General features: G+C 39.4%; 1 protein-coding gene and 1 long non-coding RNA gene across 4 annotated transcripts; one reads left to right on the plus strand and one right to left on the minus strand.

Annotated features, from left to right (window-relative positions):
• Positions 1-1,284: 1,284 nt before the first annotated feature.
• lnpa (limb and neural patterns a) lies at positions 1,285-13,626 on the minus strand. Of its 3 annotated transcripts, none has more exons than XM_030080727.1 (13): positions 13,524-13,626; positions 12,803-12,902; positions 12,095-12,136; positions 7,529-7,716; positions 7,377-7,435; positions 7,249-7,289; positions 5,319-5,402; positions 5,167-5,218; positions 4,844-5,065; positions 3,617-3,722; positions 3,145-3,215; positions 2,669-2,821; positions 1,285-2,446 (listed from the first exon to the last, which is right to left on the minus strand). In XM_030080727.1, the coding sequence occupies exons 2-13, from the start codon at positions 12,827-12,829 to the stop codon at positions 2,271-2,273; spliced, it is 1,221 nt and encodes a 406-aa protein (XP_029936587.1). In that variant the 5' UTR covers positions 12,830-12,902; positions 13,524-13,626; the 3' UTR covers positions 1,285-2,270. The 3 variants fall into 3 exon arrangements, with proteins under 3 accessions (XP_029936587.1, XP_029936586.1, XP_029936588.1); XM_030080726.1 differs by having other exon boundaries at positions 13,541-13,580; XM_030080728.1 differs by lacking the exon at positions 13,524-13,626 and adding an exon at positions 13,094-13,112.
• Positions 13,222-24,720, plus strand: LOC115379815 (uncharacterized). The gene is made up of 3 exons (XR_003930280.1): positions 13,222-13,460; positions 13,554-13,669; positions 23,628-24,720. It is a non-coding gene; the product is annotated as an uncharacterized LOC115379815 (long non-coding RNA).
• Positions 24,721-25,767: the final 1,047 nt, after the last annotated feature.

The raw sequence follows: 25,767 nt of genomic DNA on the forward strand, positions 1-25,767 counted from the left end.
CAGTTTCTGTACTATCATCACCGTAAACATCCTGATCAGGAAGCCGGGGAATGGTCTCATATACTGACTGTACCTAAACAGACCTTAAATTTGCTATCCAGTAAATATCATTTCACAATACAAATGTTCACAGCATCAGAGTAACACTGGACTGAAAGGCAAAAATATTAGACAATAGCTGAGCAGATATATTTTTAAGTCTCAACTATTTTTTTCCTGTACATCCTTCTGAATCTGTCGAATCTTTCCATCTGTCCCATGTGTTAAATCTTCCATAAATGAGGTATGGTTTTGTGACTGACATAATCTGCCAGTGAAACAAAAGATTGAATGCTCTCACACTGAGTTCAAACCTTTCCACACAACTAATAATTCTACTGGCTGATGAGTAAAAACTGTCAAAAAAAAAAAAAAAATTGACAAAATGATTTAATGCAAACGACAGATAAAAAGTATTACCCAAAAACGAGTTTTCAATCCATCACACGGGACAGAGATCTTCTTTTATATGTTTACTTAGGATGATGCACATATATGCAGCCTTTGGCGTATACTGAATAACCTCCCAACGGAGTGAAAACATCCAAACGTTGTCCTATTGATGTCCCATTTTTTTCCTGTTTGGCTCTTGTCAGAGGTCAACCTCAAACAGCATGCGGTGGAATCAGGCGTTACTGTTGGTGTCACATTGATGCATTACAAAGCCCAGGAGGTCACGTCTCTGTAAACATACATTATCAAAACCCATAGATGTGGGATGTTGACCTCACCAATAGTTTACGGTGTATCTTCAGGGGAAAAGGGGTCGTGCAGTGGCAGAGAGCAGCTTTGTAGCTGCAATGACTTTCTCGTTGCAAATGAAGAGGGTCAAGCAATCAAGACTGGCCGGGCTGAGTGTCAGCACCATTATCTTACGCTGTCTGAAATGATCAATGAGCTAAAATAAAATGATCACAAACTAAAATTGACCTGCTAATGAAAATGGACTGTTATAACATGCTCTTTTAAATGCTCCGTGGTAGGCTGGGTAGACAGTCTAAGGAAGCAGTTTACATTAACATAGATGCTGCTCACACAGGTAATAGCTACATTTTCCAAGAACACGTTGGAGTTATTACTATCATTGCTATTTACATGTTTTGCCTATTCTTTGTTGGAAATGTTTCAACAAGCAACAAGCAATTCTATGTTTATAAATCTGCCACTGTAGCAACTCCTATTCAATCCAAATCCATTGCTATAAATTCAACATCACTATCTTGACAAAGCTGGTATGATGCTGGGTACACATTAATGTTCTCAAAAGTTTATTAAATATTATTTAGACAAAATTGGCATTTACACATTCAGCACACAGATACCGTTGCGTAAACTGAAAACAGTTCAATGACTTTATTGTCTATACATTTATAAATATATATGACACACTGGCAATATTTTGAAGCAGTGGAGATGGGATGATTTGCACTGGCGGGGCAACAGTGGATTAGGGAGCAAATGTAAGAGAGGGACATAAAAACAGGGTTGGCTGCAACTTCCCATCCATATTGTTTCAAAATGTTGTATGTGTGTCATAGCCTTAAAATATAAAAGGCACAAAGTACTGACATAAATCTCTTTTTCTCCTTTTCAGCAATAAATACAAACGTGCACCTCTATAATGGTACCATGGTTGTGTAAACGTTAGCTCCACTGTGTTAAAGTACCAAACCTTCTCAAATACTGTCATGAAAGGCACAGCATTATAGAAAAATATCTATAAATATTATTTCCCATAAATAGAAATATCACTTCCCACAAACAGGATGCTTTTTGCAGTATATAACCTGGACAGAATAATGTTATACATTCAGTCAAGAAACCAGAAACAAAGAAAAAAATGTGGAAATATGAAACTGAAATACTTCTCCTATGCTAAAACATCATAGAGACAAAAAAGAAAAGAAATGCAATTGACATGAAATTAGACATCTCCTTGCTCTCGCTTATGACAATGGGCTGGACATGTAAACAAAGTTGAAAAATGGGGTTTGTTTGGCTGTTGCTAACAACTGCTAGTACTATGCATTTAATTAATAAATTCATCTTTATTGCTAGAACTACAAAAGCAATTCTGAAAAGAAAAGACTTTCTGTAAGTTGAAAATGAGGTTAACTATCGGCTTTGTTGATGCCTTGTTCCAACTTACGTCATTTACTTATGAGTTAACTATTATCATGTTTCCTCAGAGAAAGACAGTAAAGCTCCAGCAGGATGAAGTACATCGCTTTCTATTCCACTTCCATGGCAGACAAATCTTGCTCTGCATCAGATTTCTCAGAAGGGACATCCCGGGACTCCGGTGTGCTTTGCTCGTCAGATTCGTGGCTGCCGTCTGTGGTTGGAGTTTCCGGCTCTTGGGCAGCTGCCTCTGCTTCAGCAGGGGCTTCAGTGAGCTTGTTTTGGCCTAAGAATTAGAGATCAATTAAATTTTGACATGCATTCAGAACATGTATAAACAAAACTCCATAAAATAAAGCACCGTTTGAGCCCAGATAAAACAAATTAAATAGTGGTTTCTAATTTATACTCTCAGTATTGATGTTAATGGGCTGCAAGCATGACACAAAATTTTAGAGGCATGTTTTGTGTCTTACTGTGAGGATTAACCCATTTTGCATTAACATACCTAACCCAGGCTGCTTATCTGCGTCAGGACCAGATGATGGTAAGGGTGCTTCAGGTGACATCTTCCGCTCACCAATGATCTCAGGCAGCCGAGGAGCCTGAGGCCTGGTCTTTCTCGCAGGGTTCAGGAAATAACAGTATGCACATCGGAAGGCTGAAATAAGACACATAAAACATCGTACATATATTTCATGTCACCTGAGTCAGTCTAATACATTCTCATACAGACACAGATTAATATACATGAATATGAAACCAATGACAAAAGAAAAAAATGCCTGAGATGCATAAACACTTCAGATCGATGTGCAGCACTAGTTTGCATATTCAATCTTCTGTTTTTGCTTACAGAGGTCGGTGGTGGCAGAGGCATTTAAGAGCCATATGATATACTATGCTGCCAAATGGTAGAGGGCAAATGAAGGCATGGTGTTTGATGGAGACTGACAAAGAGTGTTGTGTTTCTCTAAATCTTACCAACATATTCAAATTCCTCTTTTAATGCCATGCCGTTATGGGACAGACACTGCTGGCATATGAGAGCATATCTAAGAGAGAGGAAAAACAATCTGGTTGTGAATGCAAACATGGAGTGACATTACAGAAAGATCATTCTGCTGATATATAGGATGACATTTCCCACAGCTCAAGTGGAGCACATGTATTGGTAATCCACTAATAATCTTGGGACATTAATCTGCAGTTTAACATTAATTTCCATAGCAAGAGGGTGTTAAATCTAGCAATTATGTACAATATGAAGTGCATCTAAATAAATCTAAGCAGTGTTGTAATTTCTGCAGGTTTGAACAGGGAACTCAGAAGTTCATTCTAAATAATTACACTTAAAAGAAAGAATTATTAAAAGGAATCATTATTCCAAGATAAACTCAAATATGAGTGTATTACTTATAAGAGGTTGCCCTGTCTAAAAGCATGGGTTGTGTACCTGTTCTGGGGGCCATCTCCAACAAGATACTCAATGACCCTGTCCATAGCACCTCTCTCCCGTGGGAGCACAGGTCTGGCCAGGGGCGGGCCTGGGGGGTGCATCCCTGTTAAAGCACAACACCCACGCCCATTAGCGACACACAACCCGCTGCAGTCTTGCATACAAATCACACTAAACAGGGCCGGAGTAGGGGAAAAGCTTGCTAAAACAGTGAGGCGCACATTCACAGTTAGCTGCACAAGGCATGATAAATTTTACAAAACCTGCCCCTTTTTCTTCATGACTTCAGACTGATTTCACTTGCAAAGCACGTGCAGATTCCCTGCTGTGTTGGTGAGTAGTAATTAATATAATCTAACATCAAGAGCAATCATAGGAAGATGACTGGTCATTTCTGTGAGACTTGGCAGAGTCTCAGTATCCTGCTGGTTATTAATTTACTAACATATGGAAACTCTGTGGTGACTCTTTGTATCAAATTGCTTTTCACTTTCAATTTTCAATAGAAGCCACTGATAGCATCAAGTCATATAAACCATTTGTGAGGTGTGCCCAATGCCAAAGGTAATTTCACCAAGCATTAAGAGACATTTAGTGAGATTCTACCACCATTGCCCAGAGAACAAACGCAGGTCTGGCTAATTAATCACAGTTAACATAATCTTGCTTCGTGCATACCTCACAGTTGGCATTCCACATGGCAATTACAGCATGCTGCCTCCTCCAGGAGCACATTTTCCTTTACTGCTAGCACTTATTTGCATTTTCTATGGAGTGTTCATAGTCCAGAAATAATTAATATTGAATATTCAATACTTCCACACTCTACAGAAACCTTCCTTATACAACATCGTTCTTTGGAGTCTCTCAGTGTGTTGGGTTGGCTGGCTTTTCAAATCTTTAAAAGCAACCAAACATCAACAGCACATTCTATATTGCTGGTGCCAAAGCAAATATTTCACATTTCCAACTGTATCAAAAGTAATTGCCTACTTTTCCAACTTAGTTCACTATTGTACACTTGTTTGAGAAGGGTTTAACCTTTTAGTAAAATATCAGAAAGCTAGATTCATACAATTACCCATTACAACTATAACATATACCACCCTTGCTGACAACACACACCAGAGCCTTGAGCAACTGGGGACACAGAGCCAGGGAAGAGTAAATCACACCTTAATCGACCACATTATGATGTGGTCCCCCTGTGTGCAGGTAACTCACCGACTCCTGGAACAGGTGTGCCAGGGGTCACAGGCTTCCTCATCAAGCTCTGCTGAGCAGCTACAGCCGACAGGCTCCTCTCTGGGGGTCCACCTGGAGCAGAGTGGGGAGAGCGTCCGGGGTAGGTGGGCCCCGAGGCAAGAGGGGGACGGGCTGCAGCGCTGCTCGCTGGATTCACCGCCACTGGGGGAGTCTTTGAGATGACATTACGCTGGCGGATTTCTAACACAGGAAACGGCAAGTTGCTCAACACTGGTAGGCAAAACCAAGGCAAAGTAAGGCTCTTTTCAAATAGCGCTGCCATGTTCAGAGATCATAGCTACCTTGTCCTGGTTTTGGAGTCATTTGAGGTCCAAGTACAGTGGCTTCCAGCTCCTTGATATAAACAAATAACAGACATGGTTTTGAATGGCCAAAATGAATGAATCATAAAATAAACTAAGTATGCAATTTTGAGGAAAACCATAAAACTCACGACTTTTTTCTTGGAATCAGGGTCAAATCTCTCCAAAATCATTTTAGCATTTTTATAGGTCTCAGTCTCCATAACTTCTTCAAGCTGAAAAAAAAGTGTTTAAAGGGTACATGTATAAACTATTTTTCAATATAGATTCAAAGAGGAAATCAAACAAAGAATGGCAGATCTAAGCTAGACTGCTCAGTAATGAGAAGAACAGTATCAACTAGAAGAGTGTACTCGGTAGAGTGCAGATCTCTGCCAGGTGTGTCTCCTCTCCAGCCTGCCCTAAGTGCTGAGCAAGACTTGGGACAGATTCAGCAGCTAATTGTGTTGTCAAATGCTTTTTAAATTACATATGAAATTACTGTATGTTTCAAAGATGATACACTACATTATGAATGTGTTTCATTTCATTAAACACATTATGCCAGTGGTCAGGAACCTATGTGTTTCAAAAAGAGCACCCAATTAAAAAAGCAAAATTCAAAATTACGACTTAAAGGTCACTCTCTCTACTCTTACGTGCATGTGTGCATGCACGCACGCACGCACACACACACACACACACACACACACACACACACACTCTAAAGACCCGCAACGATTAGGCAAATAGTCCGCTGACACATGAAACAGCAACAGTTGTTTTACACGTCATTTCTTACAGTTGTGGTCGAGCGAACTAAACAGTGAATGAACAGAGAGAGTGTAGTGAGCGAGAACACACATTTTTCAAAGTTCATCAAATCATTGCAACCATGAGACGTTCATCATACAGGTATAGGTGTGCACAAAAAAAAAAAAGGCTGAATTTAGGCCCAGTAGTTTTCACGATTAGCCGTGCACAGACAGACAGACCGACACAGATGACCAATCACATGATCAAACGCTGCATGGCGGAGATGATAATAATCTGATTATCTGATATGAGTAATGAATATTTCCAGGAATACCCACCATAACCTCAAAAGTTAAGGTGACTATGAAAGGACACCAGTAAGTTATCTCCCTAAATTGTACATCTTCATTTAAAATAAGTGCCAAACATTGCTAATTATTTACATATAATATGAAGAATAATTACATTCACTACTTCGATAATGGAGAGTGTGAAAATCCATCAGCCCTAATTATTGAAAGTTATTAGACTTGACAGAGGATGACAAGCAATTTCTCAGATTTATTTCTTTCCAGCGTTAAATGCTATTAATTAACATGACATTAGCAGAGTGCTTTACTGAGTTAAGTCACTGTACCAATCAAGTGCTGTCTGTATTGATATTAGATTATTTATTAAGAGGAGCAAATATCTTGCCACAAAAGCCTGTGGAGGATCAATAAAAGAACCATACATGCTTAGTACATGACTTAAAGTATTAAGTTTAAGTCCCAAATACATCCTCTGTAGAGTTTTTGAGTTATATAACATGTCTCTGACTCATCTGATCATGTTGTAAGCAGTTCTCTAAATCTGACACAACAGGATGATTTGAATGACAACTGTAGAGAGATGCTTTGACTTATCACCACCAACTCTGATTGCTGAAAAACCAATTATAATAATGGACAACTAAAAGCAAATTTTTAACACAACACTAACCCTAACCTCCTTTCTTCTTCCATACTCTTATCACTATTTTCATATTCAAATACACCATCAGTCTTTTCAGTTAAATTGTTTTCTTTTTGTGAAATGTATTAAAAGCATTTTAGGGCAACTTTGTTCATGCTTGTCTTAACACAGCATCTTTGTTTTACCAGCATCAAGAACGAGGACAACGCCAGCCTTGGGCCATTTCAAACCACAAGTGTCATGGGTATCAGTGCACTTTGGGGCCATGGGCAACAGAGTGGAAAGTGTGGGAAATATATAGATCCAAGAAGCATGAAGCTTCCCTTAAATAATCATATGTATTAAGTGAACAAACATCAGACAGTCACTTACTATTTTTCTTTTTTGTGCTTTGAGCTCCTCTAATTTTTCATCTGCAACAAAACAGTTTTAAAATTAAAATCAAAAGGCTTTTAATGAAACATAAAAATAACAATATGTATCAACAAGTAGTATCTTACTGTTTTTTTCAGTCCTCCGAGAAAAAAGAACAATGAGCATTTTTCGAAGTAACCAAACTCTAAAAGGAAAACCAAATAAACATTTTAAGGTAAAGAAAAACAAAATAAGCTATTTAGGACAGTGAAAATGAAGAATTACTTTGTATACTTACAATAATGGAAATACTATAAAGGGAAGAGCCAATATGAGCTGTCCCATCAGCTGTTCCGGGAGGTACCACAAATACACAACTGCACTTGTGATCAGGTAGAGAAGAGAAGAGTAAAAAAGAAGTCGCCCGACCCATATCTTCAGCTGCCTTTGATACTTTTCACTATATTCCTCAAGAGTCTGTATATCCTGTGAAAACAAGGACAATCAGTGCATTAATACAGGCAAGTGACCCCATTAATAGGACAAGGTCTGTTAAAAACATGTGAATACACTGAATTACAAAAAATAAAACAAGGTATTCAAGGTATCCAAAACAAGGTATATTCAGGTATCCACTTTACCTTAACCAGTTAATAAGGCTATAATCCCCAACAGACCTAATAAGATAGTTTCAGAATTTTCGAACACCTAATCTGTTTTTTTTAACTAGTGAAGCTGAAAAATCAATACCAACTTATTTAGCAGGATGCATAATCAAAATGCAAATATGCAGCACATAAGAGTAGTAGTATTATCCAACAGTGGCACTAACAAATGGGTGCATGTCTTGCAGAAACACTTGGTCAAATCATGTGCAAATGTGCCTTTTGGCAAGAAGGCCAACTCATTCAATGCAGTTCACTTTTACTTCCCAATTAACAAATGACTCATTCATCTTTCCTTTTTATGAAGAGGGAAATGTAACACCACTGAAACTGTTGATAATCCCCATCCAAAAATAGGCCTAGCTGGTGGACAGAATGGAAGTCAGTCTTAGTTACTGTGGTTAAAATGGTGCTGCGGCAGCATGTGTGTCTGTCACTCTGAGCACTGCACAAACTGATCTAAAACCTAGCCACATCACAGGCTCAGTGAGCGCACTGTAACGAAGAAAATACATTAAGAAAAAAAAAAGAAAACAAGCACAAACAAGAAGCTAAAATGCTCTCTTGTAATGTCAGTGTATCTACAGGAGGAGTAGCAGGCCAACACCCAGCTCTTCATGTCCTCACATGTCATGGTTCACCACAAGCTTATTCTTCCGCTCAGGTTGCAAGTAGTGTCTTCGTTAAAAGACAGAAGAAAGACCAGCACAGCAGTTAATAATGGCGGATTTAATCTTAGTACTATCAATGCCCACTACTGCCAGAGTACTCATGAGGAATGCCACCTAACCTTTCATGTAAATATGTACATTTACCCCAAGGCCCGGTACTAAAAAGCAACGTAACACCTGCTTAACTATGAAACAATGCAATGGGTAGTGGCTTTGAATCTAATTATAGGTGTATCCGTCCTCATACATAGAGACATGCAAGTAAACAAGTGAGCTCAGGAAACCCTAATCAAAAAGTCAAAAGTCAAACTGTCAAAATGCTGACAGGTCTTTTTGACCCAAGATACGGGACGTAGCCTATATTTCTATTCAACATGTGTGAAATTAGTTACAAGTTTTGGTGACAATGAGGAACACACATATTGGATGATGATTTGAACAATGTGTTCTGAAGTTTTCGTTTTTTTAAGTGCAATATTTTTTAAGTAAAGTAAGGGAATCCTGTTTTTTTTTTTTTTTTTTTAGATAGGGGAAAAAGATATACACTGCAAATAAGCTCCCATGGTATCATTTATTTAGACAATCAAACCAAAAATGTTTCGAGCACACAACTCTTCTATACAAATTAAACTGCATTGTGTATGTTGTTTTTTGCAGTTTTTAGTTTTGCCAGTGGTTGCCTGAGAGGTGCATGTCTGTTGTTTTAATTCAAGTTGTCCAACTGTTCAGCGAAAAATAATCAACACTCCAACAATTTCAAATAGAACACAACCTGCAAAATTAATCACAAAAGCACCCCAACTGGTGATTGCAGCAAATATTGAGCAAAACTGGCATTCACCTACTGGAATATGGAAACAGAATTTTTGAGTGCCAAAATTTACTTGTGTTAACTCATGGTCTAGACATGTACGCTCACACTGGGTCTATACAGCATTTTTCCTGCACCAAAAAGAGGCTTAGGTGCCAGCCAAGGATGCCAGGTTGTGGCTTGGTAGTAAAAGCAGATTACTGGATCTACATGAGAGATGTCTGCAAAATTCAAAAATGTTTAGGACACCAAACTGTAATGAAAAAGCATAAATAAAATTCATTAAAATATAAATTACTAGATTAATCCCAGCTCAAACCGAGTATCATCAGGGTGTTCCCTATAGCTTCATTGCCGGCAAAATTTAGCACACACCTGAATAAAGAAGCAAGTTCATCCACAAATGCATCAGTAGATTTTGTCATAATGTTTTTGTAAAACACAAGATATTTAACAAGGTATTGTATAATTACAACATAACAAATTTACACAAGTAAATATAAGTTTACTTAACTGTCTCAACATGTTAAATTGTGCTTTCATACTTATTCTTGAGCGACAAAGGCACATTTGTGCAGGAACATGACTGTAGCTTCAGACGAGTGAGGCCCAGGGCTGCAGAGGTGAAGTTGGCAGCAAAAAGCAAATATCAGAGAAGAGCACTTCTGCCTCAAGTGATAAGCACAGCAACCCTCTTGGCCATTTTAAAACAATGCTTCTCTTTTTTTACTGTGTTCATAAAATCACACCTGAGCACATAAATTATTTGGGCAATCAAGTGCCCGGTCAATAAAATACTACTGACCAGGTATCTCAAAACCTATTTAGAGTAACCTAGGTTTTAATCATCGACCTTAATACACCAAGAGGATAAAGACCATGTCGCTATTATCCTCTCCTGCTCTCGAAACACCTTTGCCCATTTGCCACACCAATCTACAATCCACTAACTTCTCTTTGCTTATAGCATTTACTTTCGGCTCACTACCACTGAGTTGCCATGAAGACACGAGCCTCTGTTGGAAGAGGACCACAGTGCATGAGTCACACTCCTACTCTCCTACAAATAGGCCATAGAGCCTACCCCATTGGTGACCTTACCAAATACCTATGGAGGGACAAATTATCTCTGTTTGTCCAGTGGATAATTCTGCCTCATCTTCAGTCACTGAGAGCACATTCTGTTTATCAAATTTTCTATTCTACCAGTCCCATTAACAAGCCTGGCAAGTTTAGATATATCATTAAAATTAAATTACCCTCCAGCTTGAAAGCTTTTGCAGTTCTCATTTTCTAACATTTAGAATAATGCACCCACATTTTTTTTTAACATAGTGTATATTAAAACATTGGCATGCACACCAGAAAACAGCGACTGGAGACACCAATGCCCCTTGGTGCCACTCCTCTCATCACATATTGGGTAGAGTGACAAAAGCGGTGCTCACTTTACCTGTGTATGTCTTACTGACAGCATACCTGCTGGTCTAGGAGCTTTACATACCCAGGAGAACTAAGACATGAGTAAGCAGCTGGCTTAATGTTGCTCACAGTGCTTAAAGATCTTAAATTGTGTATTGAATTTCAAATCACCTTAACATTGCACTCTTGCTGTTTTAGATACATTTCTATTAGAACTGAAGCTCAATCATCGTTTAACAAATGGCCATCATTTGCCTGCAATTTTTTTTTTTTTTTTTTTTGCCATTTTAAAGGGAAATTAGCAAAGTGTGTAGCTGATAATCATTTATATTATAGCTAATATTGTTGCAAATTACAACAAGTGTATCCGGTTATTTCTGCTGAATTTTTGCATACCTAAAACACATCTTTAAAGATTTAAGGCATTTATTCTTGCCCTTCATGTAATTCCAATATGATTTTCAAGTGAACAGAGGACATCTTAAGCTCTATGTGATATGGGACACAATGTCCTATGTCCAAGTTTATGTGGCACACTAAATATAACTGGTCTACAGAGCATGTCAATTTTAAGATGATTTAAATTGCCTATTTTTTTAAGTGTGGGAAAAGATAACAGACATTTACATTACGATGAATTCAGAATTGGTAATTGATCACTGTAGGTCTTCTGTAACCTCTGTCTATTTTCACCAAGGTTTAACCCTTACTGCTATTACCAAGTATGCAATGTAAGTATGTGTAATTTATTGCTGATATATGAAATGCATGTATAAAACTTTCTTACATAGCTGAAAATATGAGGCTAAAATCTGCCCAAAGGACCACAAATGAAATGTGCTTTTGAGCTTTACTGTGTCATCCAGATCCTTTTCTTTTAATTCATGTATATCTCATCTGAAGAAATTTACATGTTACACACAATGTAATTCTCTCAGTAAATTTAATCAATCAATCAATCAGCACTAGCTCTTGGGTTTTGTTTGTGCATACTGCAACAATATTTTTACTTCATGCTTGCTGTGCCTTCCTGTTTTTATCTCACTAGATGGCCACAGTTAATAGCCTGGCTTAATTTTCAAAGCCACAAAATGTTGGACATGGATTTGTAATGCTTTAGTAGGTCATTATGTAGGACATTATCTCATAGCCTATATCTGGAGAGCCAAAGAGGAAACACTACCAGAAGTAGGCTATGCTGTGAAAGCTTAACAGTATTTTATAGATTCCACACTAACACCTCAGTTAATCGACCTGAACAGTTTGTTAAAGCATACCCTTTGGGGAAAACATACCTTATCAATTCCTTCCAAAACCTCCACAGTGGACGGTTTAGTCTGTAAGACAGAAAGAGTTTGAAGTTCAAATCAAAAGGGAATGAATGTTGACATTTGCTACAGAAAAGGCACTATCTTTGCTCGGTAAGATGGTTCTTTGTGTGAATACATTCATCTCTGTTTATCCTATTTTTTGCATATCTTATCTTGTGTATGTGCATGTGTGTGCTGTACAGTTTGAACTGCTGCATTGCATAATCAATTAGACTACAGTTTAAACTGTAGGTTAAGTGGACTGTACAGTAGGAATGAGGCTCTGCTTGTAGCTATTTTGACTTGTACAACATATGCACTTCAATTAGTCGGCCTGCTTTAGTCCAATCAGCTTTACTTTCTGCATGTCAGTCTTGAATGGGAGGGGAACGGGAATGGCTTGAACCAAATAAACTAATGTGACAGACAACATCTTAATTCTCATTAAATCTCTACCTCTGTCTCATAATCCCCTCTGGAACATTTTGTGCTATGACAATTTTTGAAAGCACCAATGTAAAACTGTAAGCTTACAATAAAATAGCAAATTTACAAAATAAATGTGGCAAAAACTAGTTCTAGATGTTAAACTGTAACACCCCTCAGAGTAACTAATGCACAGGACAGATGATAGACATACAGCAGCACGTTTATATGGTAAAAGGCATAAACAGAGATGGTTTGGATACAAACCCTCCACCGAGAGACAACAGCCCCCATGCTGTTGGTCCAAGTGGGGCTACTGTGTTTCAGGGAGCCTTCACTAAATACCTCCCACAGACAGCCTCTCCACCTGTTGACAAAAACCATGGCCATGAAGTTGCTTCCACACCGAAACTGGAAGCCCACAGTGACGAGGCACCCATACTCTGAGAAGTATCACCATGCTTTTTAACGATTACAGCAGCTACAAATAGTATTTTGTCGAGCTGACCTTGTTGTGTAATCTAGAAAGATGTTCTGACCAATTTAGCGGAACATTACCTCCCCAGTTTGCTGATGCACAGTTATCCCTGGCTCAACACACCCCCCTTGCTAAAGTTAGCAGAATTGTGAATATCATTCCTACTTTGCGGTGTCAATCGACATTTCGCCAACTTAACTACAGTCACACGCAACCTTAATCGTAATGCTGACATTAATGTTACCACCGCATCGAGGATACGTTGTATTTCTATGCACAACGTTACCAACTAAGCCTACTCATCATTAAACTTGGCGCTGCCGTAAGCTAGATGGCTACTAGCCAGCAGCTAGCTAGCTAATAACACCTAAGTTCGTCAACGTTGCTGCTAAACTCGACATATTCGTCCTGTCTTGGCATGGACGACCACTGGCTCACAACATGCATGTAAGTGAATGCACAACGCTACTACGACGACACTGTTTTTGTAAATTGCTAGAGGATATTTACCTTGGCGGCTAACTTACACAGTCTTCACAGGACTCCACTTCTCTTGGCTTTTGACAGAGGGCGTGTTGGAGCCAACATGGGGGAGTGTCCACACCAACATTGGTCTTTACATGCAGTTGGGATCCGGACTCAAGTTTCACTAAGCAGTAAGAAGCTTTTTGTATCAATGAATAGCTTTCTAATGAGTCTTAATCGAAAGGCACTCGTTTACCACCGTGCCCATATTCTGTGAACACTGATTGTATTGTTAAACAGCATGCTGCCACACTTTTGAAACATATAACGTTAATATTCTCAAGGGAAAAGGATTTAACACATATTTAAGATGTTTTGCTGTAAGTTTCAGCAGCCTAACACCGGTATGAGGAGTTGTTAGTGTTTGGTGCAACATCAACAGTTAAATCTTAAAGCAAGCTCAAGGATGTCTTGGATGGTTAGGTCATATGTCCTGTACATTTTCATATTCTCCATACCAGTGCTAGATGCAGCGGGCACAATGCTGCCTTTGTAACAGGGTCACTCATGTCACTGTAAAATGCCAGCAGGCTAAATTTCCCATGCCCCCTTTAAGCCTTGTGACTGTTCCATGTTTTTGATTGTGATTATTGTGACACGATTATTGCAGCTGTAACAAAATGCTACCCGAAGAAGCAATTATGCATAAGATACAAATATGACCAGCCTAGAAAAAAAACAATCTCCAAACACATTTATTGTGAGTGCCCTACACTTATCAAGCCTACTTTGTAAGTGAAGAACATATTCAAAGTAAACTAATGTGACAGACAACATCTTAATTCTCATGAAATCTCTACCTCTACCTCATAATCCCCTCTGGAACATTTTGTGCTATGACAATTTTTGAAAGCACCAATGTAAAACTGTAAGCTTACAATAAAATAGAAAATTTACAAAATAAATGTGGCAAAAACTAGTTCTAGATGTTAAACTGCAACACCCCTTAGAGTAACTAATGCACTGGATAGATGATTGACATACAGCAGCACGTTTATATGGTAAAAGGCGTAAACAGAGATGGTTTGGATACCATCATGGATACCATCACACCATAAACCATACTCTGAGAAGTATCACCGTGGTTTTAACGATTACAGCAGCTACAAATAGTATTTGTTGGGCTGACCTTGTTGTGTAATCTAGAAAGATGTTCTAACCAATTTAGCGGAACATTACCTCATTACCTCATTACCTCATAGCGGAACATTACCAAAGTAGCCAAACTTGTCTGGAATAATAGTCCGGAGGATTTATTCAAACAACCATGTTTTACCATTATTATCCAACCAAGGTTAGCCTAGATCAGTGCATAAGGACTGTGAAAAAAAAAAAAAAAAGACAAAACAGCTGTGATGTCATCCATTCAGTGACTACCGGCCTGTGTAAAGCCCAGGAAGCTGGATTCCAGGGTGCTGACATGTTGTGTTTTTGGAGCCAGAGTTTGTGCAGTAGATTAAAAGGTTGGAGCAGGTTGAGACATGGAGGCTGAAGCTCACAGCTGAGGCAAAATCCAACCCATATGACGTGGTCATGGTAATGTCATTACCAAGAGGATTATGCATGCTTTGAATTAATGTAGATAATGGCGGAGTAACCAAATTAACTAACTAACAAACTGATTAGCATGAGGGGAGACATTAGTAGAAATTACATTACCTGCTGTGACTGTAATGTCTTGATGGAAGATTTTGTGAAATGGCCTTTCTCCATAAGTTTTCTGTCCCCACTGACTTGTGTGAAAGTGGGCTGAGTTTCAGGCTGTTGTGCAGTCGACCAGTAGAGAGCAACACGGGCAGTCTTTTCCAGGTTGGCCATGTTCGCTTAGCTATGACAGACTGTTTTTGTGTTGTTTTCATGATTATTAGAAAAACTACACTTAAACGTGTCTGATTCTGCTTTGTGACAGTGTTACATTTTACCTGCTGAACACAGCACATTGTTTTAGTTGGGGGACTGAGGAAAAAAACTGTATTATGTACTGTATTCATAAATATGTGTTCTTATGGCTTTCAGTTATCTCAGCTTTAGTAATGTAAAGATTGGCTGAGCTGAAACAAACTGCAGCACAACATACAAAGTAAATGCAGACATGAGTACACAGGGCTGTAAAGTGATACAACATCATTTTGTAGGCATAGTAGAGCCTCTCAGCTCTGGGGCAAAAACAGCTTAGAGCAGCTGGTTGCATTTCTACATGTAGTCCATAACTACAGGTTACTGAGCGCTGTTATCCAGTACATGCATGCACACACACACACACACACACACACACACACACACAAACACAAAACGGTTGTGCATGAGCGGGACCTTTTTTCACACCAATTTAGAGGAGTACCTTTTAAATTTTTTGGAGTAGCACAACATGTTATTTAAGAATTTTACTAGGTAAATGCAAATAAATTCAATTCACTATCGAGGTGAGAAAAAACATGACAAGCATGACCTGAAGATCTGATCGATCATTGCATGATTTTCCAAGAATTCCCAACTGAATTACTGCATTTAGTTAAAATACAAAAGAGAAGCACTGAAACAACCAAAGCCAGCTACAGCATAAAAGGAATTCTTATTCTGTAGTTTGGATGGACAAGATTCTCATTTTCCATTAATAATTTACGAGACAAGTCCATCTGATATAACATTGTTGTCTCTGATTTAAGGGTTTTTGTATACACAGAGTTTGCATGCACAGCATTCACTATGTGCTTAGGTGAACAGGTGCCCTTGATCAATTTATCAAGCAACAAAAATGAGCAGCGCTCATTTTCATGTTGTGGTAGGAAACTAATGGAGCCTGTTTTGGTTGTTTGGTGACCCAAACAACCAAACACAACCAAACACAATAGTTCATTTTAGTGATTTACCTAATTTATGTGCACTCATTGTGCAGTCTCTACTGCAGTTTCTACTGCATGTTGCTGTCATTTATGTCACGCTAGGTTCTCTTCTTTCTCTGCTCTCTGTGTTTCACTGAGGCCGGGGCTTAGCCCCTTCACACGCACAGGGAGCAGAGCAGAGGAGGGTCAGGTGAAGTTACTCGAGCTGATAATAAATCGTTACATTATTGTAAGTGCAATAAAAGATTCTCAAAACGAGCAATTTATTACTAATCCATCTAAAATCAAAGATGAACAAACATCGACCCCAAAGATCTGAAATATCTGAGTTTTTTAAATGCACCTAAATTGTAAAATCTGTCTGTCTGTCTGTCTGTCTGTCTGTCTGTCTGTGTCTCTCTCTCTCTCTCTCTCTCTCTCTCTCTCTCTCTCTCTCTCTCCCTCTCTCTCTCTCTCTCTCTCTCTCTATATATATATATATGTGTGTGTGTGTGTGTGTGTGTGTGTGTGTTTATGTGTGTGTGCGTGTGTGTGTGTGTACATATACATACTGAGGGCAACTGTTAAGAAATGTCCTGCTTTATCAAGTTCAGTCGTCATTATAAATTTGGTATACATGCCTCCTGCATGAAGTTGGATATGTTAGAACTTCCACCAGCATTTGAAGCCTGGTTCTCCATTCTGTTGTGACACACTAGAACAAGTGTGGAAAATTAGGAGATCCTGATGTAAACATTGGACTTTTGTACTCACAGTGCAGTTGTTTGGCTGCAAAACATTGCAAAATTTTTACCTCTGTGTCAGGTTTAAGTTCTCTATAGCAGGGTTCTGGATACATTTGTTCAAAATGTAATGAAGACAATAAGAAAAAAAGACACATTTGTTTAAAATGTTAATAAAGACAATAAGAAAACATTTTTTTCCATTGATTATGCCTTAGAAGTAATAAAAAAAAAAGAATCTTCAAATCATATTTTTTCTTAATTCAAATTTTGTTCAAAATATCATGATAGGCAATATGAATTGCTTGTTTGTAATTTATTGTTGGTTGGACTCTTTTCATAGGCCATTTACCAAGCAAAATCAAATGACGCTTGCATGAGTCAATATCCAGAATAATGATATTTACATTTTTTTTTAAATGTGCCTATGTCCTACTATAATTTTAACATTCTTCTGCACTGGCAACCACCATGGCCAGAGGCATTATGTTTTTGGGTTGTTTGTTTGTCCTTGGTATTGTTTTTGTGACAATACTGTATGGATAACTGTTGGTGCTTTCACAAAAGTTTTACTCAGTGAGATTTTTGATTAACAATCATCATGTGAATATGATGACCAAGCCGGTAGAGGAGTGGAGATAGATGAAAGTCTACAGACATAAACTCTGAGTCAGGTGCTGACCTACCTATGAGAAACAGCAATGGAGATAGACCAAGGTTGTAATGTATTAAACTGTGTACAGCACAGTTTAATACATTAATGGGGGAATCTTGAATTGGTTGGATTATACTTGGGTGGCTGTTAATATACCTGGGCAGGCCACCTGAGTATAACATATGTGTGGGAAACACTGAATATAACAAAAAAAAAAAAAAAAAAAAAAAAAAAAAATGAAACAAATAAAATATCTATGGATAAATGCATGTTTATTTATTCAGTGGAATAAATACCAGATATGGGCATGAATACATTAATACTAACAGCAATAAATACTAGTATAAGTAATTAATAAGTTAAAGTATTAAGAACAATGCGTAAATAAATCAACATGTCCTTTTCTCTTCATTCTACTTGTCCAAAGCTGATGTGAAGACAGCCATCAGGCTGTGTAGAGGCCACATCAACATCCTGATCGGATGTGGCCTTCTTCTTTGCCTGCTTCCAAGTGACTTTTGGCCCACTCTGCCTCACCAGCAGCCTGGGCAAAGAAAGAGGAGGACAATTCAGCCCTGATAAATTCTGCAAGGGCAGTTTATAATATTTGGAACAACAACAACAACAAAAATCTGGTCCATGTAACATTTATTAGTATAATTTTCCATATAAAAAAAATGCAAAATGCAAAATTGTATTTTTAGTTTGTCAGATCAATGTATGATTACGATTTTTGAGTGAAAAAATGAAAATGAGAAAAATAGAGAATCGGATGTTTTCTGTTTCTGTTTGTGTCTTGGGCTGCCTTAGACTGTAAGAGCTAGAAGCGCCCAACTCATCTTACACATGATTGGCTGACAGGGTCCAGCCAATGTGGTGCACAAGCTTTTTTTCCCAAGTCACCTAAATCAAACCTTGCACCTTCTCACCACTGACCTTCATTATAGTAGTGGGGCTTATTATCAGAGCCTCAAAATGGGTCGTGAAAGGAAAACAGCTACAGTTTGGTCAGTGGTGACCACTGATATGAGTCTATATGGATGGTATAACAGCACTGACGACAGCTGTCCCCTACACTAAGAGACTTCTGGGAAGGCTTTATCAGGACTTTGAACAAGTAGTTCAAGTTGCTTCTGGTTGCAGATACAGTCTGCCAACATGCGGGACCAATAGAAATAAGAACTCAAGCTGTTCAGAGTGCTACGTCAGCCCTCACTTCAAGGATGTGGTTGGCTAATTCTAACATGGGAAAGCCGGTCTTGGGCTCATCCCAAAAGCTCCTCAATGGCACAAGGCAACATCAGTGCAGATGAGACAACGAGGGTCAAAGGACTAGCTGGAAGGGCCTAGAAAGGAGGAAACTCAGCTTGCGTAACATCTGCGAAATGGAGGGATCACAGCTAAGTTTTGTCATCAGAGCTATTCATGAGCTCTTACCCGTACTCCAGATCCTGCTGCCTTTGACAAGCACCCGCATCACTAAGGCACATTTTAACAGGATGCACTACAAGCCTAACCCAAGGGTATTACACTTGGCAGCATAACCAAGCTCTCAGACAGCTGGCATCAGTTTTGGAACAGAGGTAAACCACCACAAATGATCTTCCACAAACATCAGCTGGAATTGTCCACTTTACACCATTTTTACCAGTAACCACCTAAGATCAAAGGATACAAGCATTCTGCAGGCTGCTCAGGACTGGAAAATGGACATGGATTTGGGAAAAAGCTTGTGTTTCCCCTAGACATTGTGGTTACCAGTATTTCCCACAGAATGCCAAAGCACCTGTGGTAGTGATGCCACCAATCAACCAGTGAAAACTTGGTTGACTAAGACTCTTCTTATCAGCTAGCGTTTGGTCGATTATAAGGGGTCAGCTCTAATTATTTCCACCACAATTGTTTTTGGTGTTGCTTCAATATAGGAAGAAAAAATGCTAGATATCCTAAATACCATATCCTCACATCTGAACTCACTGATTCTGCAGGTTGGATGAGAAACTTTGATGGGCTGAACGTGGCCTGCGGGCCATCAGTTGACAATCACCGCTCTCATGCCACAAGCAGGCCAAAATGTTAACCTTGTCATCCAGTTCTTGCACACATCTGTGGCCTCATCCTCATCCCAACCACTTAATGTTCTTAACGCTCTGTTCTGTCCATGAAAATCATGAACAGAACAGAGTAGCCTTGCTGGAGTCAAACACCCACCGGGGAACAAGTTTGTAATAGTGCAAAGAATGCAGCACAGCTCTCACTCTGGTTACATATGGACTGAATAGCTAACAGGAGTGACCTTAGCAATACCATACCTTAGCAGACCATACTACACAGCACCCTCCAAAGGACACCTCAGGAGACACAGGTACAAGAATCAGATCTACAAAGCACATGTAGACTGGATTTGTAATATCCCATGACCCCTCTAGTATCCGTGCTACAGTAAAGAGTTGGAATCTGCATTGTTCCTCTTGAATCTTAGGTTGGACAATATCCTTTCCTGCACCCTGATGTAAGCTTTCTCAGGGAAGCTGAGTAGTGTGAGGCCCTAATAGTTGGAGCACACTCTCTGGCCCCCCTTTTTAACAATGGGAACCACCACCCCTGGCTGCCACTCCATATACATGATCTCTGACATCCACATGACATGAAAAAAACATGTCAGCCCAACAGTATCCACAGCCTTCAGCATTTCAGGGTGGATCTCATCCAATTATGCCTTACCATCATGGAGTTTCCAAACTAGATCAGTGACCTTCACCAAAGAGCAACCTCATGTTCTAATATGATGTTTTGTTTTGGACATTTGCACAGAGGTCAGACAACAAAGCACCAGTCAGGCTCAAATTGGGTAGGCAGTCCTCCCATCACCCCCTCCAAGTTCCTCTGTCATTGCTAGCATAAATGTCCAAGTTTCCCTGTAGAACTATAAAGTCCACAGATGGAGCTTTCCCCAGGACACCCCCAGTGTCTCAAGGAAGGCTGGGTACTCTCAGCCTGATCAGACCCCATGGTGGATCCAGCCACACACTGTTTTTCCCACAAGCTCCCATCCCAGGTCTGGCTGCAGGAGCAGGCTGTGGTCTCCGTAACCTGGACGAGATACCTATTTTTCATTTGTATTTCATTCGTCGAAACTCCACAGGGGCTTCTGAATCACTCTTAGACTGGCCCCTAACCTGAGACCACTTCAGCTTGGGTGACCCTACCAGGAGCTAAATACTCTAGACAGCACAGCTCCTAGGTTCACAGTGCCACACAGAGTCTTCTACCAGTAAGGTGGCGATTCCAGGAGGATCTTCATTGCTATGTAGATTAAGTTAGCTCATTCTAAACCAACAAAACATTTTGAATCTTCATCTCATGTGAAATTAAAAGTAATTAAAACATATTTGAGAAAATGTATATTAATATTTCCCTCTGTGTGTTTTTATGGTTTAAAAATCAGTTTGTGATCCTTAAACATTTCTTTGTCTACTGGCTGCGTCCTGAAGAAAACATGGCTAGAATATAGCCAGTGTTGCAACAGTAACACTGCTACTCTCACAATTCAATGCTAATTTCTTCTTGAAAAATACTTTAATGACAAATACTGTCTGTACTTCCCAGTGTAATGTCAGTCTTATACTATTGAATTTTGAATTTTGTTATTTATGTTTTATAATTTCTATGTGTTTTAGGGCTGTCTGCGAATCTGACTGACCGACATAATTAATTAAACCTACACGAAGCAATAACAAATGCATTTTTTTACTGTAAAATGAATGATTGCAATGTGAGAGTCATCACTGTGCATCTCTTTTCCACCATACAATTTACTTATTCTGAAGATAAACATGTCCAAATTTTAGGTGAGTCATGGTAGTGCCTCTGTAGCTGCAATCAGCAGAGTTTGAGCTCTCAACATCCTCTAGTGGTGGGAAATGACTTGGTGCAGCTTTATCGTTATGTGTCTAATTAATATTAGGTGCATCGCCTGTTTTTGTTTTTTCATCATAGTAATTAAAGTGTTTTCTCTTTTCAGTAAACCAGTTGTTAGATCATCAAGCAGCAGTGTTTTCTGCAAGCATGCTGCCTTTGTAGCTAACAGTCAGACTGTGTGATTCAGATCACTGTTTTTAAGAACACTGTAATTTTTAAAACTGACACTTTTTATGTGTCTGTTTACAGTCTATGGAAAAGTTAAGTCCAACTTGTTAATGATGATGTAACCTTGGTAAATAGCTGTTAAAAAAAAAAAAAAGAATGTTTCTTGTCCAACAACAAGCCCTGTGTCACACCTGACCTGAAGGCCAAAAAAGGAGCCTTTAAATCAGGGTACAAGGAGGAGCTGCAGCACATATAGAAGGAGGTGAAACAGATTATTAGAGACCAAGAAAGACAGGAGGAGGACTTAGGCCAAGCTGTACCAGAACAACACTGCTGAGGTGTGGAAGGGCATGAGGAACATGGATTTAAAATGGCAAGAAGACTGAGGATGGCATGGAGTGAGCTAGTGAGAAGAATCTGTTCTTCAACAGATTTGACTCATGATCTCCCACCCAGGTACACCTTACTCCCCCAGCTTATGCCTCCTCCTTCCCTAACTCCTGCTTTTTGGAGAGCAAGACACTGGAACCTGGCTTGGGGCTTGAGGAGTTGTAGTGTTTATTTTCTGACAAACAACTTAAACTGTACATACATTGCACTGCTACGTTCAGAGCTACTGCTAACTCAGAACTCTGCTCTGGTTGACAGCCACTCTCTCTCTCTCTCTCTCTCAACTGCCCCCCCCCCCCCCCCCCCCCCCCCCCCCCCCCCCCCCTCCACGTACACAACCTACGCACTGAGCTGTTCTATATCCCAAGTTGTAATTGCTTGCTCACTGTGCTGTTGTTGTCCTGATATGGCAAGCACAGCGCTGGAACCGGAAGTGCTGCATGTGTCACCTAATGAATAAGATACATTTTAGTATTTTTTTTTTTTGGTCAACAGCTTTACAGTATTGCATGTTGGTATAGTCACAGGTAGTGTTTGATGTCAGTGCTCCCTCGTCATTGTCTTAGTCGTCATATGCATACTTGAATTTAGAATCAGCTTAGAGCCAATATTCTCAATCAATATTCTCAACTCTCAGTTACGACTAGACCAGACTAGACAACATGGCCAAATGCAGAAGGAACTGAAGTGGATCAATGCAAGGAAGGCAGCAGGCCCTGATGGTATCAGCCCCAGCCCCTTAAGGCCTGTGCAGATCCACCATGGACTTGCTACAGTTCACCTAACCAGCCACACACTGTCTGTCTTCCCCCTGGAGAAGGTGGGGAACCCTGTAAGAATCATGTTCTTCAACTCCTTCGTTGCTTTTAATACCAGCTATCACCACTGCAGGACAAAATGGTGCAGGAGAGGGTGGATGCTTAATGCCAATTTTTACTTAAGAGTTGAAGTGTAACCAGAGCTACACGGTACTTGCCTACACCGGAGTGATCACTGATAGTTCTACATTGGAAAGTAAAGCAGATTGCATTGGTCTGATTGCTGTAACTTTAGACAGCAGTTTGAAGATTTTTATTAATTCCACACTAATGAAGCACACACCAGAAATAAAGCAATTATGTTATCTGAAACAGAGTCCTCTCAGACGATGTTTTGGGATATTTCTCACCATGATTTAATTGCAACATTGTGCAGTTTGTATAATTTCGGGATGACGTTCAAAGGACATACAAATGAACATTACAATATATTCGCAAATCTCCTCTGCTTTTCTCTATTCATTCTGTTTTCATGTTTTCTTTACCAGCGGTTAGAAATTGAATAAGAAATCATCGAAAAGTACAAAGTGGTTAATAACAGTTGTTTCTCTCTTGCACCACCTTCCATGCAGTAACCCTTAGACGCATATAAGCTACGGTAGCAGCTTCTACATGTTACGAAGGAGCCACGGACACTGAGGGTGAAGCTACAGAGGCATTTTGACTCAAATGTGTAAATTGGCCATTAGTGTCTTGAGTAATGGACTACCTCACAAGCAGACCACAGTTTGCCAGGCTGCAGGGATGTCTGTCTGAGGGGACAATCTTCTTTCCTTTTCTGTTCACCTTTTACACTGCAGACTTCAGATACAGCTTGGGATCTTGTCACCTGCAGAAGTTCTTTGATTCCTCTGCCATTGTCAGCTGCATCAGTGAGAGGTGGGACCCACAGGTCATTGTTTTGCCAGTCACAAGTAAGCCTCAAGTTCTGCCATTTTAGTCGAAGTCAGGTCCCAAGTCTTGAACTTTGACATTTGAGTCTGTTTGAGTCAAAGTGAAGTCCAAGACATGCGACTCAAGTCCACACCTATACCGTCTTCTATCCAACATCCATATCGGTACCGGTGGACATTGGCACCGACCTACAAGTACCTAGTGGGAACATCAAGAACAAGCTGGACTGAACAGACAATACTTACCTACACGAAAAAGCTGAGAATTGTCTCTACCCCCTAAAGGTCTGAGGTCTTTTCTGAGGTCTCAGTGATATACCAGAGGCCTTGCAGTAGGAGATAGAAAAGACTGAGCAAATTAATGAGGAGGGTGAGCTCAGTCCACGGATAGACCCTGAAAGGTGATAGAAGGATGATGGAGAAAGCAGCAGTCATTGTGGAATCCATTCATAAAGTCCTGGCTGCCGTGCGCAGCTCCTTCACCAGACTGATACCCACTACGCACAAAGAAACACAGCTCTTTTGTCCCTGTAGTCATAAGGCTATTCAGCCAGTCCCAGTCCCTCACCATGGACTACTTTGTTCCACATCTGCATATTCCATGACATGCTACATATTCAGTTATGGTTCCACTGGTATAGTACTTTTACCACTGTATTTTCATGCTTTGTGACTGCTGTTATTTATTGTGTTTTATTACTGTGTATACAGTGTCTTCTTCCTCCTTTCCTTTTACTGTCATGTTTAAGTTTTACTGCTGCTGCCATAACAGAGTTTCTCCTCATGGAATAAATAACAGTTAATTGCACCTTTTATCTTATTTTAACATTAGGGATCATACAGCTCAACACAATTATCTGTGTTGGCTAATGTTTATTTTTTGTCTTCTTTGAATTGATTCTTGTCTTAAGCTCTACATCCTGTATCTCTTTGAAAAGAGAAGTGAATGTCTAAAGGCTCATTGCTGAGCAACTTTTTTCCACCATGGTCAGTTTACCAACCTTTTGAAATGTTTTTTTTTTTTTTTTTTTTTTTTTTCAAACTGAGCTAGCTTTAGCTGCAGCCACAAATTGGCATATAAACAGCTGGCTGTGGGTTTCTGAAACCTATCCATCCATCCATTTTCCAAACCTGCTCATTCCCAGTCAGGGTCGTGGGTGGCTGGACCCTATCCCAGCATGCGAGCTCTGGTACATGGAACAAAATCTCTGGCTAATTCCGTCATTATCGAGTGGGCAACTCCCATCACATTCAACACTGATCAAGAATCTGTACTGTACATAGTCTTTACGTTAATATAAAACTTTATAAAGAACTATTTACAAAGAGTGCTTATGTACTGATACAGTCTTTTGCAGCTTTTATTTCTCAGTTTTTGAATGACAACTGCTAGTAAGAAAGTTTGCCACCATGCGCAACATGATTCAGTGAATACTTTTAGCTTGTGCATGAAATAAAGTCAGTTAGCCGGCAATGACTTGATAAATCCAGTTAGCTTGTTCTTTCCGCAATAATTTGTGACATTTATATAGAAATACATTACACTTTGATAGTTCCTATCAAGAATCTAAATAACACAATACTGATTAAACTTACACCGATTGCAGGCAGGAATGTAATATGGTTTCCATTTGCTGTGCTGAACACCCAGTGTTGGACAGATGGTTCCTGGTAATTTCATGCCATACATGAACATTACATCATTTCTTTATTTTCTGCGGATTTTTGCCATGACAATAACTTTTCAAAAGGTAAAATAATATAAAAACATTTCATGTTATAAAAAACAGCCTACTGAAACTAACCTAACTGCCTTGTA

This window comes from Myripristis murdjan, chromosome 21 (assembly GCF_902150065.1).
Source record: "Myripristis murdjan chromosome 21, fMyrMur1.1, whole genome shotgun sequence".
Classification (NCBI taxonomy): Eukaryota; Metazoa; Chordata; class Actinopteri; order Holocentriformes; family Holocentridae; genus Myripristis; species Myripristis murdjan.